This window comes from Idiotropiscis lumnitzeri, chromosome 15, assembly GCF_059441095.1.
Source record: "Idiotropiscis lumnitzeri isolate Australia: NSW breed Sydney's pygmy pipehorse chromosome 15, RoL_Ilum_1.0, whole genome shotgun sequence".
In the NCBI taxonomy this organism is placed as follows: domain Eukaryota; kingdom Metazoa; phylum Chordata; class Actinopteri; order Syngnathiformes; family Syngnathidae; genus Idiotropiscis; species Idiotropiscis lumnitzeri.
In genome coordinates this window covers 12,959,643-12,975,430 of record NC_142405.1, presented here as the reverse complement: position 1 = coordinate 12,975,430, position 15,788 = coordinate 12,959,643, and the positions used below count along the sequence as shown (strand labels likewise).

Below are 15,788 nucleotides of genomic sequence, written 5' to 3'. Positions count from 1 at the left end.
AACCACATGCCAGAAGCAATAATGCCTTGTTTATATCCTACTTGATACAATCCTTCCCATTTTCACCAGACATGTCCGTATGTTTTTGCATTGCAAAGGAGTACTCCGCTTTATGATGCATGACCAGCTTGTTGTTAACAAAGTAAAAGCTGTCGGAGCGTGTCTCGAATGGGTTGGCAATCATATCCGCAACTGCAAAGAATAAAATGAAAAGGGTTACATTTTTGGGATAAAACTGCAACAAAAGTCGGTTCTATGAATTCTTTCGGTTGTTCTCATAGGAGGGAATATGCACAGCATAATGTGACATGGCTTTATTTTGCACGCTCTATCAATATATTGGCATCAACCTTTTCAGAATGTTTGTAAACAATAGTTGCCTGAGTACGTCAAACACACATGATCCGTGGTTATTTAAATGTACCTGTCTCAGGTTCCAGATCAGGTAAGCAGTAGATGTGCTCACAAGTATTCCTGCTGTGTGGAATGCAGAACCCAATCTCAAAGTCGAAGGTTTTGAGCAGAACATTTCTGAAGAAATGCCGCTCAATGAGGCGAAAGCGGCTCAGTGCCTTGCTGCCCACGGTAAACTCCAACCTACAAAAAAGGCGGCAGATCAAACTGTACGCCTTTGTCACAAAAATTGTCATGCCCAATAAATGAACCTACAGCTTGCTTGCAACTACATAGTAGCATACGAGTCGGTAAACCAGATGATAGTGTCGTGGACTGAACTAATAAGTCATAGTGACGTTGACTTACGTGGCTCCAATCTCTCGAAGGTTGAGAAATGCAGGTGAGAACTGATACTGGATGAATCGGTTTGTGTCAAGCTCAATGATGTCTTGGATTTCTGGATTGAGAGAGTAAGCCATACAAAACTATAAAAGAAACAATGTATAGGCAGAGGTTTGTCGGTTCAGGTAGCATCAGGCACATGCACAGATAGACCACCAGTGGTGCTCCAGCATCAGTTTTTATGCCCCCGATGAGAAAAGCGCCCTTGCTCTTCACTCCAAGAACATATATGATAAGTTAATTAAACACTCTCACTTGTCCATAGGAGTGAATGGTTGTTTGTCTATTGGTACAATTGGGTGGCGACCAGGTCAGGGTGTACCCTGCCTCTCCCTTAAAGTCAGCGGCCATCGGCTCCAGCACACCAGCTACCCAAGTTGGGATACACAGTAAAGAGAATGAATGGATGAATGTATAGATTATAATTTTAATGAAAATAATTTGGGCTATGGTGGCCTTTTTGTGGTGCTTGAGCAACCCCCCCCCATAAGTCTGTGCATGTGCCAATCCACAGCATTATAAAAAACGCTCTAATGTAGACTCTTTGAATTTCAGCTGAGCTCTTGACATTTCAGTAATGAATCAAGGATAACATTTAAGCACCCAGAAAAATGTTTTCCTGTTTTGGCCACGTTAGTAAATAACTATTATTTGAATAATAATAATAATAATAATAATAATAATAATAATAATAATAATAATAATAAATGGCTTGAGCTATGATAATAATAATTATTATATTTTAACATTTCATATAATAATTTCTGTATTTCTTCTCCATACTCATATTCAGCATTGTATAACCAATACAGAAATAGGAACAATTGTGGCAATTATAGCATGGCTATTGAAGTAGGGCAACTGCATCATAAACTTTACATTTGGTGACTATTACATTTGAAAAGAACTGAATGGATCCGTCCCACTTGGGGGAAAGTTGCCTTATTATCAATGAGTGAGCTCTCATTAACTTTTTCAGACCATAAATGAGTTCACATTATTTAAATGGTACCCTAGTACGCTGTATGTAGGTTTGCACTGAAGTTCTCTTATCCTCAAACTATAAAAGTTAATCTACCTGTTGGACGATATTTTTTTATGTCAAGGATGACCGTGCCACTGGCCAAGTCTCTGATCTTGAAGCGAGAGAAGTTGATGTTGTAGATATTGTCCTCTGGTAAACACAGGTAATCTGTTGTATTCAGGCAACAAGACAGGAAACAAATTTAATATTTGCATTGCAGAAAAAAAAGGAGTGCATGGATGTAGAGTTCTGACTCACCCGCAGTGTACCTGTTGAGTCTTAAGACCTGCTGCGGGGTCACTGGTTCACCAGGTCTCCATTTTTCCATAACCTCCCGTTCCTCTTTTTCAACTTGTGGTGCTCCTTGTGAAATAAACCTGTTCCAGTCCTCCTCTCTTTTGTTGTCACCATTTTCTTTCTGACATTTGTCATTGCTATTCACAGGTATGTGTTCAGCCGGTCCGTCCATTTTCTGTACAAATGTTTGTCAATGTCACTGTTGTCTGTTTGCAAAAACCTATTGAAGGCAGGTTACGATGGATCATTCGCTCCGCTGTTGTCTAAACTGATTATGTCTCTCTGGATTTAGCTCTGAGTGTCAATCTGTAATTAAAGCTGGACACTGACGGTGTCTTCCATAGCTTCATGATCATTAACAAAAGTAAGTGTATCCTAGATCACCCTGGCACTACCTTCTCTTCTTTCGAAGGTCATAGCACATGCATTATTTCCACCTGTTTGTTGGTTAAGCGTTTTTGTAGCAGTATTACATGCAAATTGCAGCTATGCTACAAGCAACTATGACAAGCAAAAAGTTGACAAATAAGTAAAGAAAGTCTTTTTTGTCCGGCGTGTGCATTACGTCTATCATGAGCAAGCAGTCAATCGCAAATGAAGTGTCGGTAGCTCTCAAGGCCGATCATCTGCTGTGAAATTTGTCACTTGATTGATGTAATGTATATATGTATGTATATGTAATGTCATAAATAAACAAATAAATAAAGTAGAGCATTTGACTTGGCCAATTTGTGGCAATGTGGTACCAGTGCTGTGGTTGTGCTGCTGGCATGAGGGTGCATAGTTCAGGAGCGCTAACCTCAGGCAAGAAGCTAGAAGAGGTGGCTTACAGAAGGCCTGATTCAAATGATCAGTAAGGTATATAAATTAATAAAAAAATAAATAAATAAATAAATTTTTTTAAAAAGAGCCTCGCAGATCAACACTGCTGGGTGTTGATACTCATGCGAAGAACTAAACATGTAAGCAAGATGTTTTGAGAATGTGTTTCTATGAAAAGATTTTAAAAAACATGCCTGTAAAGCAAGTTTTGAATCATCAGAAGAAAACTTTCAACAGACTTTGAATCTATGTATACTTTTAATTGATGATTTTACCTCAATTCCAAAATTTTAATCAAGTAAATATCTGTTACAAGCTTTGTAAAATATCTTAGAAGTAGAAAATGCGATTAACCATGATTAATTCTGGAAACTTTTTAAATTATTCAGTTTAAAATTATTGATTGCTTGACAACACTACTATGAACATTTCAAAGAATTATTTCATTAGAATCTTGTTAAAACAATTAACTTCCCCAGTGTTGGAAAAAAAAAAGATAATAGAGTCCGTACACAGTGAAGGTCATTTTATTTATTCGGGCTTTTAGCTAATTTTAAAGCACCTTGTGTGTTTGCACGATGTTCTACAAAAAGACGTACATGATTCTCCACAAAGTAAATATCAAAAGAAATACACATGTAGTAGTAGTCATTAGTAGGCTAATGCGTCTCATGTCTTTAATATGACGTCAAGAATTAAATACAACTTTTGAAGGAAATTCATTTTAAATGAGTCGTCAGATCGATGTGATTATGAATGACCAATAATGGAGCTTGATCAAGAACATTTGTACTTTATTCAGATGTACAACATAAGTCAAAGCGACTTAAAACGGCGTTTCATAACAGTGGGAGGAATGTCTCTTACATTTGGTTTAAATAGTAGAGTTCCCACACGAGTCACAAGTCACCAGAAGTAAATGTACCACAAACTGTATGGTTGTGATTTGAGACTTTGCCACTATAATGCTGTAAACAATATATAACTGACGAAAACGTTTTCCTTCATACACTGATTGCTCTTCCGTCCTAATATTGTTAAAAAATTCATTACTCAGTGAATAAAATGAAAACTTTGCATATTTCAATTTCACTACAAACAACCGATTAAAAAAATCATTTTTATTCCATATGTTTGTCTTCTCCTTCATCTGGCATCATATCCATGTCTTCATCGTCCTCTTCTTGCAATGTGCATACTTTCATATATCTGTGCAGCGTAGCAAGTCTCCCATCCACTGTCACACCCACTGGCTGAATGATTTGATTTCTAGGTACCAGAAAGGTCAAAGCAATGAAGGAAATTCCCTTTCATGTTAAAGCCAACAGCATGTTATAAGACTCACTGTGATAGTCGGTTTATCATGCTGATGAGGCGACAGGCCTCCTCCTCCTTCTCTTCGTCCGTCATGCCCTCCATCGGGTCAGGCTGCTCTGCCTCCACTCGACCCGTCACCAGGTTAATCCTGGCTTTAGCCTCGCGGTACTCTTCTGTGTCTGAGTCAGAGTCGCTGGAGTATTGGGATGCATACTGGAAATCGCTGAAATTCCTTCTCCCAGTGAGCAGTCCTCGAGCTGCCAGCAATCCAGCAGCATTGCCGTAACCCGTGTATTTGACAAAGCGGCTGACTAGAGACAGAAAAAAACAATAGACACTTTACAGCACAGTCAATGTAGCATGATAAATTGCTACTAGCATCTAGGATGAAAAATGACTTAATGCAGATGAAGAGAAATGCATCTACACTCACATGTACAAATATTGCATTAAAGTCTGCTTTCGCAATCAGGTGTCATTTACATTTAACTTTTCATTAAAAAAATAAAAATCTGACCGAGCCACAACGTGCAAGCAAAACATAACCTCTCACATTGTATCTCATTTTATTGCTCAATTGTACTGAGTGGTGAGCAGTCAGGGCCAACAAGGCCTTTCCTGCAGGCCTGCACATTGCTAAAAACACTGGTGCAAATTTACATCCAAAATATGTTCGATGAAATTGTATGAATGCATTACCAACTGTTCATTTCTTAGCATTTCTCTTACTTGCACTGCTTCTACAATTTTTGTCCAATCATAATTCAACATCTATTTCAGGGGTCTTCAATCCTGTTTCTCGAGGGCCGCTGTCCTGCCTGTTTTTCTTTGCTCCCTGCTGCAACACACCTGATTCAAATGATCAGGATGGTTCTGCACACCTTACTGCTTATTTTAATCAGGTGTGTTGCAGCAGGGAGCGATGGAAAAAAAGGAAGGACAGCAAACCTCGCGGAACAGGATGGAGGACCCCCAATCTATTTGCTGCCATGTCAGTTCATTCTCCCTAAGGCGTTTGAAATAAGTACTGCTGGCTGATTTATCTTGAATAATTGTATCCAATCCAAGGTCGAATTTGTCCTCACTAGGCCCTTGACGATGTCAGCAATTTTTTGTTCTCTGATTGGCTGGTCAGAGCAAATTTGTCAATTATTCAGTAGATTAACAAAATCTATAGCAATCTGTAGAAATGTAATAATATGTATATATAAATGGATTATTACAAAAATGTGTAATAATTATCTACTCTGGTGAGAATTATGTTACTTATGTTTATTATTTACATTTTTGTCATGTTATTAGATACCGTGGTTTTAAAAGGTGGAACAAGTGTCCACTGAAGGACCAGGTTCCAAATCTGAATCCACCAGTAGGTGAACCTAATGTTGTGTCTGAGAAGCGAAATACTGTTTCTTTTTCTCGCTGTCCAAAAAAAAAAAAAAAAATGTGTTCCTTTGCTGCAATGAACCAAGACACTGCTGTACCATTCTCCTTGCAGAGCACAAACAGTAGCTCAGCGGCACAGTGCTTCACATCTGTGTCAACATGGGTCATCAGGCGGACCAGCTGCCCTCTCAGTGTGGGGTCCTGCTCTGGTCGGACGGCAACGTCCCTCAGGGGAGGTAAGATCTGAGGTCGGTTGAAAGACAGCATTGTCAGCACTATTCGCAGGATGTCGACAGGAAATTCCAAGATTTTGTGACCTTGGAAACGTGTCACGGGATTCTAAGAGGATTCCTTTTAGGAATATCCATCTGCTGTATATATTGTATGATCAAATGGATGCTGATTTGGAGGGGGGGGCACAAGATAAACATACCTGTTGGCGCAAATAGTGACGCGTCTCCCTGTGTATCCGAGAGCTCTCAGTCAGCAGATTGAGGACGGGGATCAGTTTCTCCTTCAGCTTCTCACCCTGAATGATATGAGATCAAAGATTCTTTGATATCTACACGGAACAGCTTTGAAGATGGAGAGATAATACATTTACATTCTGTCTACATTGGTCATCAACATGTTCTAATTTTTTTATATACACACAAACACACAGTTAATCCCCAATTCAGTGATGACCGGGCCACATTTGAAGTTAAAGTGCAATTTTATGATGTGACTTAGTGAGTTAGAGGTGCAGGAGGAATGTAGATTGCTGGAAATGACAAAATAAAGAACGGAAAACTTGTTTTAGGGCTATTAATGGGATCTTTTTTCATTATATATATATATATATATATATATATATATATATATATATAAATCTCAATTATTTATACCCTTTTTCACTACATGCAAGCATGTATTGAGAAAATGTATCATTATTTATAAATTTATTAGGATGCTATTTTGCTGCAAATTACCAGGATCTATATCTCTGTGTGATCTATATCTTTGCTGCTGTAACACCTCAAATTTCCCCATTGTGGGACTAATAAAGGACATCTTTATCTTTATCTTTATCTTTATCTTTATCTTTATCTTTAGGATCAAGAGTATGAATAATTTGGAAAATCTGAAAACTTTTAGTGTTAAAGTAAAGTTTTGAATTAAAGTATTTTTACTAAACTCATTTCCACTAGAGGCGGACATCTTTGGGGTAATCCCGCAGGTCCCGGGTATCCCACAGGATTGGATGGGAATCAACTTTACCTTTAATCACAGGATTGGGACGGTACAGGATAAAAGGTTCACAGGAGCAAGACATCTATGCGGAAGAAGGGGTTACAAACTGTTTGTTTTTTTTGTTTGTTTTTATTCTTTTGTTTTTTTTAATGTTGTAGACCTCCAAAATGGGGAGTGGGAGTCATTCTGAATGGGAGTAGGACAGGATGGGAGTTGTTTTCAGATGAGCCAGGTTGACCAAATATTGAGAACAGCTGTGGGTAAACTACGGCCCCGGGGGGGCACATGCACATGTTAAACGTTTTACGCCAAGCTTGAAAAAAATTAAATGAATAAACCTTGTTAATGTTCTATTTTGTAAATACTGCGGTTTATCAAAGAGATATATAGTGTTGTAATGCTTTTGTCCACTTTCATTTCAAATTAAATGTATTTTTTTTTCTCCGATGAGGTGAGGTTACCAAAACACTCCATCCATCTGCTCCTGGTCCGGCCCCTCTGTCATTATTTAGAACCCATTGTGGCCTGCCAATCAAAAAGTTTGCCCACCCCTGTTTTAAAATGATGCAGGGTTGCTTTTGTAATAGATATTTGAAACTAAAGAAATGTAAAGAAACTTTTGCTACTATCCGATACATTCGTCAGCGCATGGTACTTTTTCCTTAATCATGCGTCAATAACTATGAATTGAACTAATCACATTCAATGTACGGTAACTGTGTATTTCTGCACAGCTGAATGTTGTAAACAAATGCACACACTTGCCTTGTTCAGGCGGCTTTTCATAAACTGCAGCAATGTATAAACACAGTCCATGTTAACGCCCTCCCATTTGTGGGACGCTTTGTCCACATGAACAGACAGCAGGACATCCAGACAAGTCAGTGGCAGCGCTGACAGCATGTTTACTGTATGCCTATAGTGAAGCGGGGTAAAAACTATGATGGGAATCTCAGATTTTTTTATTAGGTGTCTTATGGTGTATAACTGACCCCTGAATTTCCTCCAGATTGTCCTCGGCAGCATACTGTTGCAACAGGCAGTGTCGCAGCACAGCTGCTAGGTGGCGATATATCGCGGCATCCGCCTAAAAAAAAAAAAAAATAAATAAAAATGTGATGTTCCTATCAAAAGACATTTATGTCATGTGATCCTTTATTGCGTGAATTCTGGGAGAGCCAAACATTTGCACTATATTGTACCACCATTCCCCAATGTAGCAAGAATCGAACGTCACAGTACATGGTGACGTTGTTTCCTCAGTGAGCAGGTAAGTGAAGCCAGGTAAGGGAAACTTAAAGTGTATTTAAATGATGAAACAAAAAGCAAACCTGGAATTAACTAAAATATCAAAAGGACAAAACAACAAGGAGCAAGGACACACAAGGACTTAACTTGAAAACGCGAGACAGGCAGGAGGACAACTGACGTGGAAATGAACATCGACAGGGATAATGCACCGACAAGAACTCAAAGTAAACAGGGAACTAAATACAAAGAAATTAACGAGACAACGAGGAGCACCTGGACAAGACACAAAGCTAGGGTTGGAAGGACCTGATCGGTGAACATTGGGGATTGGGTAGGCAAACATAGGTGGATATAATGAACTTGACAAGACATATCAAACACTAAACAAAAACATGAAACTTAACACTGAACCAAAGCCAAAAAAAAAAAAACTGCTCATAACAATTTCACCCATCACCATGCTTGAATATAGAGACAAGACACACTTGTCTTTGTACTCTCCATCTGTTTGCCTGCCCAAACATTGATACCATCTGATCTAGATAAATTCATCTTCGTCTCATCAGACCACAGGACCTGGCTCAAGTAACTCTTTCTGGTGCAGCATGAGACTTTCCTCAGGGAAACCTGGAAGCACTCATACATCTATTTTACAAAGAGAAGCTCTCAATATGCTGCTGAACACATGCACTTAACAGGCTTCCAGGAAGACCACTATGTGGCCTTGGCTGCCTATGCCGACTTCATATAGTGCAACCATATATATTTTTGGGGGTTGTGAAGTGCTTCACACTCAATCACGCCTTTGACTTCGTAACACTAGCACGACACAGTGCAGTGAGGGGAAATGGGCACAATTTGGACATTTTCACAATGGCCATTTTCACTTGGGGGTGTACTCACTTTTGTTTCCAGTAATTTAGACCAGTGAGCCCCATTCTGTGTAATGGCGTGTCGTGAGAGATCATCAGCTGTGTAGCATAATTGTGTATTATTTATCTAATTGGCGGCACGCTGAACGACTGGTGAGCATGATGTGCTGACTACTACCAAATCGCGTTGCCTTGGCTTCATTTATATTTTCAGGTCTCACCTCATCGGGCTTCTGGCTGTTGAACTTGTGTGCGATGTTGAAGAGTGTCTTGAGGATCTCAGCAACTACTTTGGAGGTTTCCTTGGAAACAGGAGTGGTTGTCGTGTCACTAAGCACCTCATATCTCTCACCCCACCTCACAACCAGACATTGCTCCATGGCTTTCGTCAGCCATGACACTCCTTGCTCCTGACGCATGGGGAAAGCAAACTGATCAACACTGATGTAGTTGTAATAAGCAAATAATACTTGAGTTGGGTTTTTTTTGGACCTGCTGTAGCTGCAACCTGAGTTCAGGCCTTAAAGCCGTCAGTAAGAAGAGGAGTCTCAGCCTGTAAAACTGACCAGAATTTTGCTGCCTGCTGTTGATGCCCTGCTTCACACTCTCCCACACACCTTGCAGAAACCTTTGATGGAAACAGGCATGAAAAGGGAAGTGGGAGATGTGGCCAGCACCTGGTGAATTTTATTCTTCTGTGTATGAACACCTAAAGGTTTAACTATAATATCCCTTTTTTCAGGGAATCCTGGTCAAGATGGCTGCAAAATTATATAGCACTCAATTTGTATGATCTGGTGGACCACTTGGCCCTAGTGCAAGCAGACTATAGCAGCATGTGAAAATAAATTTATAAATCTATAAATCGGGAAAAAAAGCTCAATTAAAACGATGACTACAGATCTATATTAATATTTTGCTGGAGTTGCATAACAACAGCTTACTAAGAAAGTTATCATGTGTGGTGTTAAATGTTTAGTGACTTCCTATAATGGTGTCTCACCTCAGCGCGCTAGCTCTCTCCTGTGCCCTGGGGCTGTTGTAGACAATATTACACAAGGCCTTCATGGCCTCCTTCCTACACACTTCCTCATCTTCCTCCACTTCTTCCTCCTCCTCTTCCCATGTCTCAGTCTTGCCACAGGTAAGCAGCACCTGACCTTCTTCATAACAGGTTTGTTGTGAGCTGTGAGCATTGGTAGCACAGCCTTCCTCCAAGGGGGCCAAAACTTGAACCACAGAGTCAACTGCCAACTGTGTCGCATCACTTTGAATTTGACTGTGTTTATCTGGGCCATCTGTTGCTAGTTCCTGCTGTCGTATACATGCCTGTAAGCGGATACCTCCCAGGCCGGCCAGGGTGACAAGGGCACCATCAGTAACCATAGGTCCAAGGCCCCGCCTATCACGAGACAGGATACGTAATGTATGCAAGCATACTCGTAACACAGATGCTTGAAGCTGACCACTGATGAAATTCAACAGGGCTGCAGCAAGACGCTATTGGAGGATAGAAGAAAAATATGAATGAGACAATAGCTAATATCACTAACGTCAATAATGCAACTGAGGACAAAATATACACTAATAACATTTATCCACAACTGCATCGACTGCATTATTAGTAGATTTTTTTTTATCTCTCCAAATATGGGTCAAACAGCTTTCATACAATAATTTCACAGGGACAAAATCAAAATCAATGGTCCACCTGTCGTAGAAGAAGATCCGGTTTGGCATCATCGCATTCCATGTCAGAATCAGGAACACATTCCCTGGTTTTGTTCTTCCGGAACTGCTCAACCAAGCGGGAGAGTAAACAAAGATTTTTATTGAAAACTTGAAGACGCACTTCAGATTTCAGTTCAAGTGTGGGTAGTCAGTGTTCCCGTTCGTGCTGCTTGTCTATCTGGGGATCCACATAACCTCCATGCATATAACAATCATTAAATCTTGTCAACATTTCACTTGAAGTTTATTTTTTTAGGTAAAGGTTACTATCAGCAAATGATAGACAATCTCTTTCTTTGTTGTTTTTGTTTTTCAGGGGGTTATTTTATAGGTTTTCCTGTGTTTTGGGTGTACATTGTGCCGTGCAGTGGTGGGCCGTCAGGCCTTCTAGGCCTTCTTTTTTGGCCTAACATAATCAAGAAATCATGATCATATTATTCACATTGATGTCATATTATATCCTCGTGTTGAATTTTTAGGTTAGAATTTTTATCCAATCAGAATTCAGCTCGCTCGTGTTGCCAGGCAGATTTCATATTACCAGTGGCACGCACTAGTCATTCGAGGCCTTCAGATACAATCGTGCGGGCATCTGTTCTGTGTCTCAAGGGGGCTTTTACAGTTGATATACAGTTGAGATAGATCATGACTTGGTTACAATGAGCCTTCTGGCTGACCTCACGCTGATGAACGCGTTTTGTGATTGGATACCCACTCATGAGGGGGCAGCGGTATGCGGAATCAACCCACCCGAAAGTCGTAACTGGCGACCGTTCGAAAATGTAAAATATATTCTTGCTTTTTTAAACCACAAGGGCCGAAGGAGGGAAAAGTGTGGATTTAATTGCAGATACACTTGCGAGGCCATTTTCAAGACGGACGTTTCAAGAGAACCTAGGTCGTCCACACTCAGTACTGTGTAAGTGTGTTTCTGTATATTATTTGTCCAGCCGTGGTGTCATAAATGGTGTTATGAAGGGGCTTCATTCAAGTCGGACAAAGTACAACTTCACTGAAGGCCTACATGTGAAACGCGCGGCGCGCCGCTGGTGCTGTGCCATAGTGTCCAAGCTGCTTTGCAACATACAGCCCAATCAGTCATGATCACACACACACGAGCACACGTATTCACACTGTGTGTACTGTGTGAGTCAGTATTCGAAACACGTCGAGCTTATTGTAATACCCTCAACAAATTCAGAGTCAGCTCATCTCCCTGTGTGTGTGTGTCATTTACCTCTTCCAGCTCTTGTTGCTGCAGTCATTTAATCCATGAAATCCATAAATCCATCCATGGAAATGCATGTGTAAAAATAGAAACGATAAGTATTGGACAGAATGATGTCCGTAATAAGAGTCCGACAAATTATACCCCAAATATAGTATGAACGTGTTTACGGTTTATTGTTTCAATCAGTAATTCTCAACCATGTCAGTTTTGTTAATTACTTTATGCCAACCGCTTAGAGTAACAGTCAAAGCAATAAAAGCTTGTTCCACTATATGACAGAATTTCCATAATGATGCCGTATAGCCACTTTTTGAGAATTGTTTGGCTTAGTGGTGTTCCATGATATTTATTCAGATTGTTTAAATGACCGTCATCGTTTTATGTTACTCTCTATAGCAAATGCATCATATTAACAAAGTACTGGTATGTATATGGACCATCCCAAATGTTTAGTGCACTTGCGCAGTATATCCCAAATCCTGCCTATCACAGTTTAATCGAAACTGTCAGATTTACTAATATCTCAAGATAAGGGTTTATTAGTGTGGTTGCGATTACTGTTTGTACTTACAATCATACATTTTTTTAAATACAAATTGATCAACAACACACTATCTTGATGACTCATGAACACTATTATACTCTTGTCTTAGATATCTATCGAAAGCTACAGCAAAATAATATATTTTGTAATTTCTTAGTTATAATGGTAAAGACACGTAATAGTTAGGACACTTTCACAGATTCATACTTCTCAGATTTCCAATTTGTAAAAGAAACCCAAATAAGGAACTCTGAGACACTAAAGTGTATATTTTATATTTTATGGAAAAGGCTTGTCAAGCAACAGGAGAAAAATCATGTTTCCAAAAATGTAATTAGCGTCTCAGAAAACATATTGCAAATCACAAAGTTCCACTTGGGATACATAAAATCTTGGCATTAAAAGTTAGAAGAATATTACCGGCTTTGAGATTTAATTTATTTTTTTTTTATGGAAAAAATTATGACCATTTCAGGAAAAAAATAAGTAAATGACCCATATCTTAAAAGTTAATAGTTTGCTCTCCTATTTAGCAACATCAAATCCTAAAATGCAGCGTTTTTCAAAAATCACAGTGAACTTACTTTATTTATATCAAAAGATATATTTCAATAAAGAATACAGGTGGGACATTGAATTGTTATGAAACATGTTACTTAAAATATATGTGTATTTATCTATATAGTAGAGTACTATTCTATTATTAGAAACATATTCAATGATAATGAGAGCAACTTCAATACATAAACATAATTTTAAAAACGTTATTTTATTAAAAAAAAAAAAGTACCACAAGCATTAGGTTGACCAGGTATACCCAATTAAGTGTCTATTGAGCGACCTGTTCATGAGTTAAATGTATGCTTACCAGCTGATCCGTGGTGTACTCACCTTTTTTCTCTCTTGCTCCTCACTATCAAAAAAGAAACACTCTGCATACTACAGGGAAAAAGATTAATAATACGTAAGTAGTTTAGCACATTAAGGTGAATTCACCGGACTTCACTAATCTGTCCCTAACAGTAAAAATAGCTTTTAACTGAATATTTAGAGGCTGGATATATTCAGTTGTTGGTTCTATACAAATGCACCATGAGCAAGTTAAGTTTTAATGACCAAATACAAGTACTGAACCTCACTTCACATACACAAAACACATTCTTTATTGTAAATGTGTGTTCATGGTATGACTACAGTTCTATTACAATTAATCGAGTTAAAAATATGTCTGAACAGAATGATTTTAGTTTGAATAACTGGATATTCAAAAGATGTCTGCGGTTGTCATAGCAACAGTGAGCACCTGGGTGTTGTAGCTGTGCAGGTGGCGCCGAATGCTGTACTCGTCTCCTTGGACGATGCTCTCAATGATCTTCTCCATGTAGGACTTTTCCAAACTGCAAATGGTGCAAGAAACATTGCAGTGATTATGTCCTCCAATTTGAACCACAACAGGACACTTATCTTTTGTACAATAATATTTGAATTGCATGCCAGTGGCCATAGCACTATGAAAACGTAGTGTATATATAGATATAGATAGATAGACAGATGAGAAAGATAGAGCAAGAGAGAGAGCAAGAGAGAGAGAGAGGGTGAGCAATGTAGATATAGATATATAAATTAACAATGGTTCAATTCAACAAACATGAGTAGAATGGGCATTACTCACTTGCTTGTAGACAAGAAATAGATGCACACAACGGTTGCAGGCTTTGACTCTTCTATCTGCTCAGAGTGCTGCTGGATAATCTTGTTTCTCAGTTCCAGCTCCACACCTTGCCTCCCTGCACTACTCTCTAAGCAGTGGATTTCGCAGTGACAGATACCGCAGCAAATTATGTCAAATCTATCATCCATCTCACTATCTAGCGGGCTTTCGTAGATTTTTATTGTTACTTATATACAGCTGCCTTGGAAATTAGTTTCATTCATTTCGCGACCACGCTCTATTTTTCAAATCTCTGCGGAAGTGAATGGAAATGGCATTAATCCGTTTCAGCCTTAGCCCCAAAAACAACAAACGCTTTGGTAATAATAGTAATAATAATAATAATAATAATAATAAGAAGAAGAAGAAGAAGAAATAATAATAATAATAATAATAATAATAATAATAATAATAATAATAATAATAATAATAATAATAATAGCACTCAATTGGACACATTTTTAATTAAATTACAATAAATATATTTAATATTGTGCTGGTCCTTCTAGTGTGCATGCCGTGGCCACCTTGGGGCAGTACAAAACAAGGCCAACGGATATACAGTACATTGAGAAGTCACAACTAAGTTCAGAAAACCAGTAAAATAGTAGTAGTTCTTCAAAGATGATAGACAGCATACAATATACCGTATTTTCCGGACTATAAGCGCTTACTTTTTCATGCGCTTTGAACCCTGCAGCTTTTATTGTGACGCGGTTTATTTATTAATTTTTACTGATGAACTTCAAGCCGCCAACAGATTTACCCCTAGTCTCGTCACAGCTGACCAATGAAATTAACAAACACGTCACAGTGGAAACTGTCCGAGTTCGCCCTCGTAATAAATATTCATCAGTCATTTGCGGTCAGAGGGATGCCTGAAGATAGAAATGCAGACGTTTATAGGCGTAGATGCGTGGCTGTTTAAGAAGCAATTGAGAGTGAAAATAAGCATCTTGACTTGGGTTTAAAGAGCAAAGGGAATGAGTGCCATGAATACAGTCATCTTTGCAGTGCGACCTACGCTTCTCGGTTGTTCGTTTGCCGACCGACTCACACAATCTCTTGTAACGGACAACAGAAGAGCAAGTCCAGTCATGGAACGTCATCCCCACACAGCCTCCTCTGCGTCTCCCCATCTTGTAACAAACTGGTTTCCAGAGAATGCACTTCTGCGTGGTGGTGTTCGTCAGCAAATTGGCCTCATCTGATAACAAGAGTGATTGGGAAAGATCCCAAGATGCCGCTGTGTAAAAAGTTGCCCTTGCAAAAAGCATCTACCAGTGTTTAAGGTAAATATGTTTTTTTTTTTTAAATCCATCTGTGTGACCTCTTTCTTTTCCAATTTCCTTGTTATAACTTGGAGACCCAGGGCTATTAATACGAATCGGCCAAGATGTGTAATTTTCTTTTTTTTAAATTGGAGCTAAATTAAATGTTGCGGCTTAATCAGGTGTCTTTTGTAGTGCAAATTATAGTATATACCTGTGAACATTATTTGCCTACATGTGTTGCTCCACCGTTTGTGTTCAAATATTCACTTCTCAGTACTAGTTAGCCTGCCCATAGGC

At 38.9% G+C, this 15,788-nt stretch overlaps 2 protein-coding genes across 2 annotated transcripts; both read right to left on the bottom strand.

The window, feature by feature from the left end:
- Positions 1 to 15: 15 nt before the first annotated feature.
- Positions 16 to 2,405, bottom strand: unc119c (unc-119 lipid binding chaperone c). Its single transcript, XM_088316721.1, has 5 exons — positions 2,081 to 2,405; positions 1,877 to 1,990; positions 763 to 853; positions 425 to 597; positions 16 to 192 (listed from the first exon to the last, which is right to left on the bottom strand). The coding sequence occupies exons 1-5, from the start codon at positions 2,289 to 2,291 to the stop codon at positions 38 to 40; spliced, it is 744 nt and encodes a 247-aa protein (XP_088172847.1). The 5' UTR covers positions 2,292 to 2,405; the 3' UTR covers positions 16 to 37.
- A 1,047-nt stretch (positions 2,406 to 3,452) lies between these two features.
- On the bottom strand, positions 3,453 to 14,407 carry LOC148322994 (chaperone Ric-8A). The gene is made up of 14 exons (XM_088317877.1): positions 14,179 to 14,407; positions 13,810 to 13,903; positions 13,398 to 13,445; positions 11,969 to 11,986; positions 10,712 to 10,795; positions 10,004 to 10,500; positions 9,493 to 9,628; positions 9,222 to 9,410; positions 7,870 to 7,964; positions 7,643 to 7,793; positions 6,078 to 6,173; positions 5,743 to 5,887; positions 4,287 to 4,569; positions 3,453 to 4,210 (listed from the first exon to the last, which is right to left on the bottom strand). The coding sequence occupies exons 1-14, from the start codon at positions 14,364 to 14,366 to the stop codon at positions 4,063 to 4,065; spliced, it is 2,172 nt and encodes a 723-aa protein (XP_088174003.1). The 5' UTR covers positions 14,367 to 14,407; the 3' UTR covers positions 3,453 to 4,062.
- Between the last annotated feature and the right edge of the window lie 1,381 nt (positions 14,408 to 15,788).

Bases quoted from the DNA above. Each gene is read 5' to 3' on its own strand.
- unc119c (XM_088316721.1), bottom strand. From the start codon at position 2,291: ATGGACGGACCGGCTGAACACATACCTGTGAATAGCAATGACAAATGT. The intron at 1,991-2,080 runs GTGAGTCAGAAC...TGAATACAACAG, and splicing joins ACTCAACAGGTACACTGCGG to ATTACCTGTGTTTACCAGAG. The intron at 193-424 runs GTACATTTAAAT...TATTCTTTGCAG, and splicing joins TGATCTGGAACCTGAGACAG to TTGCGGATATGATTGCCAAC.
- LOC148322994 (XM_088317877.1), bottom strand. From the start codon at position 14,366: ATGGATGATAGATTTGACATAATTTGCTGCGGTATCTGTCACTGCGAA. The intron at 10,501-10,711 runs GTGGACCATTGA...ATCCTCCAATAG, and splicing joins CGGATCTTCTTCTACGACAG to CGTCTTGCTGCAGCCCTGTT. The intron at 7,965-9,221 runs GTGAGACCTGAA...TTTTTTTTTTAG, and splicing joins ACAGCCAGAAGCCCGATGAG to GCGGATGCCGCGATATATCG.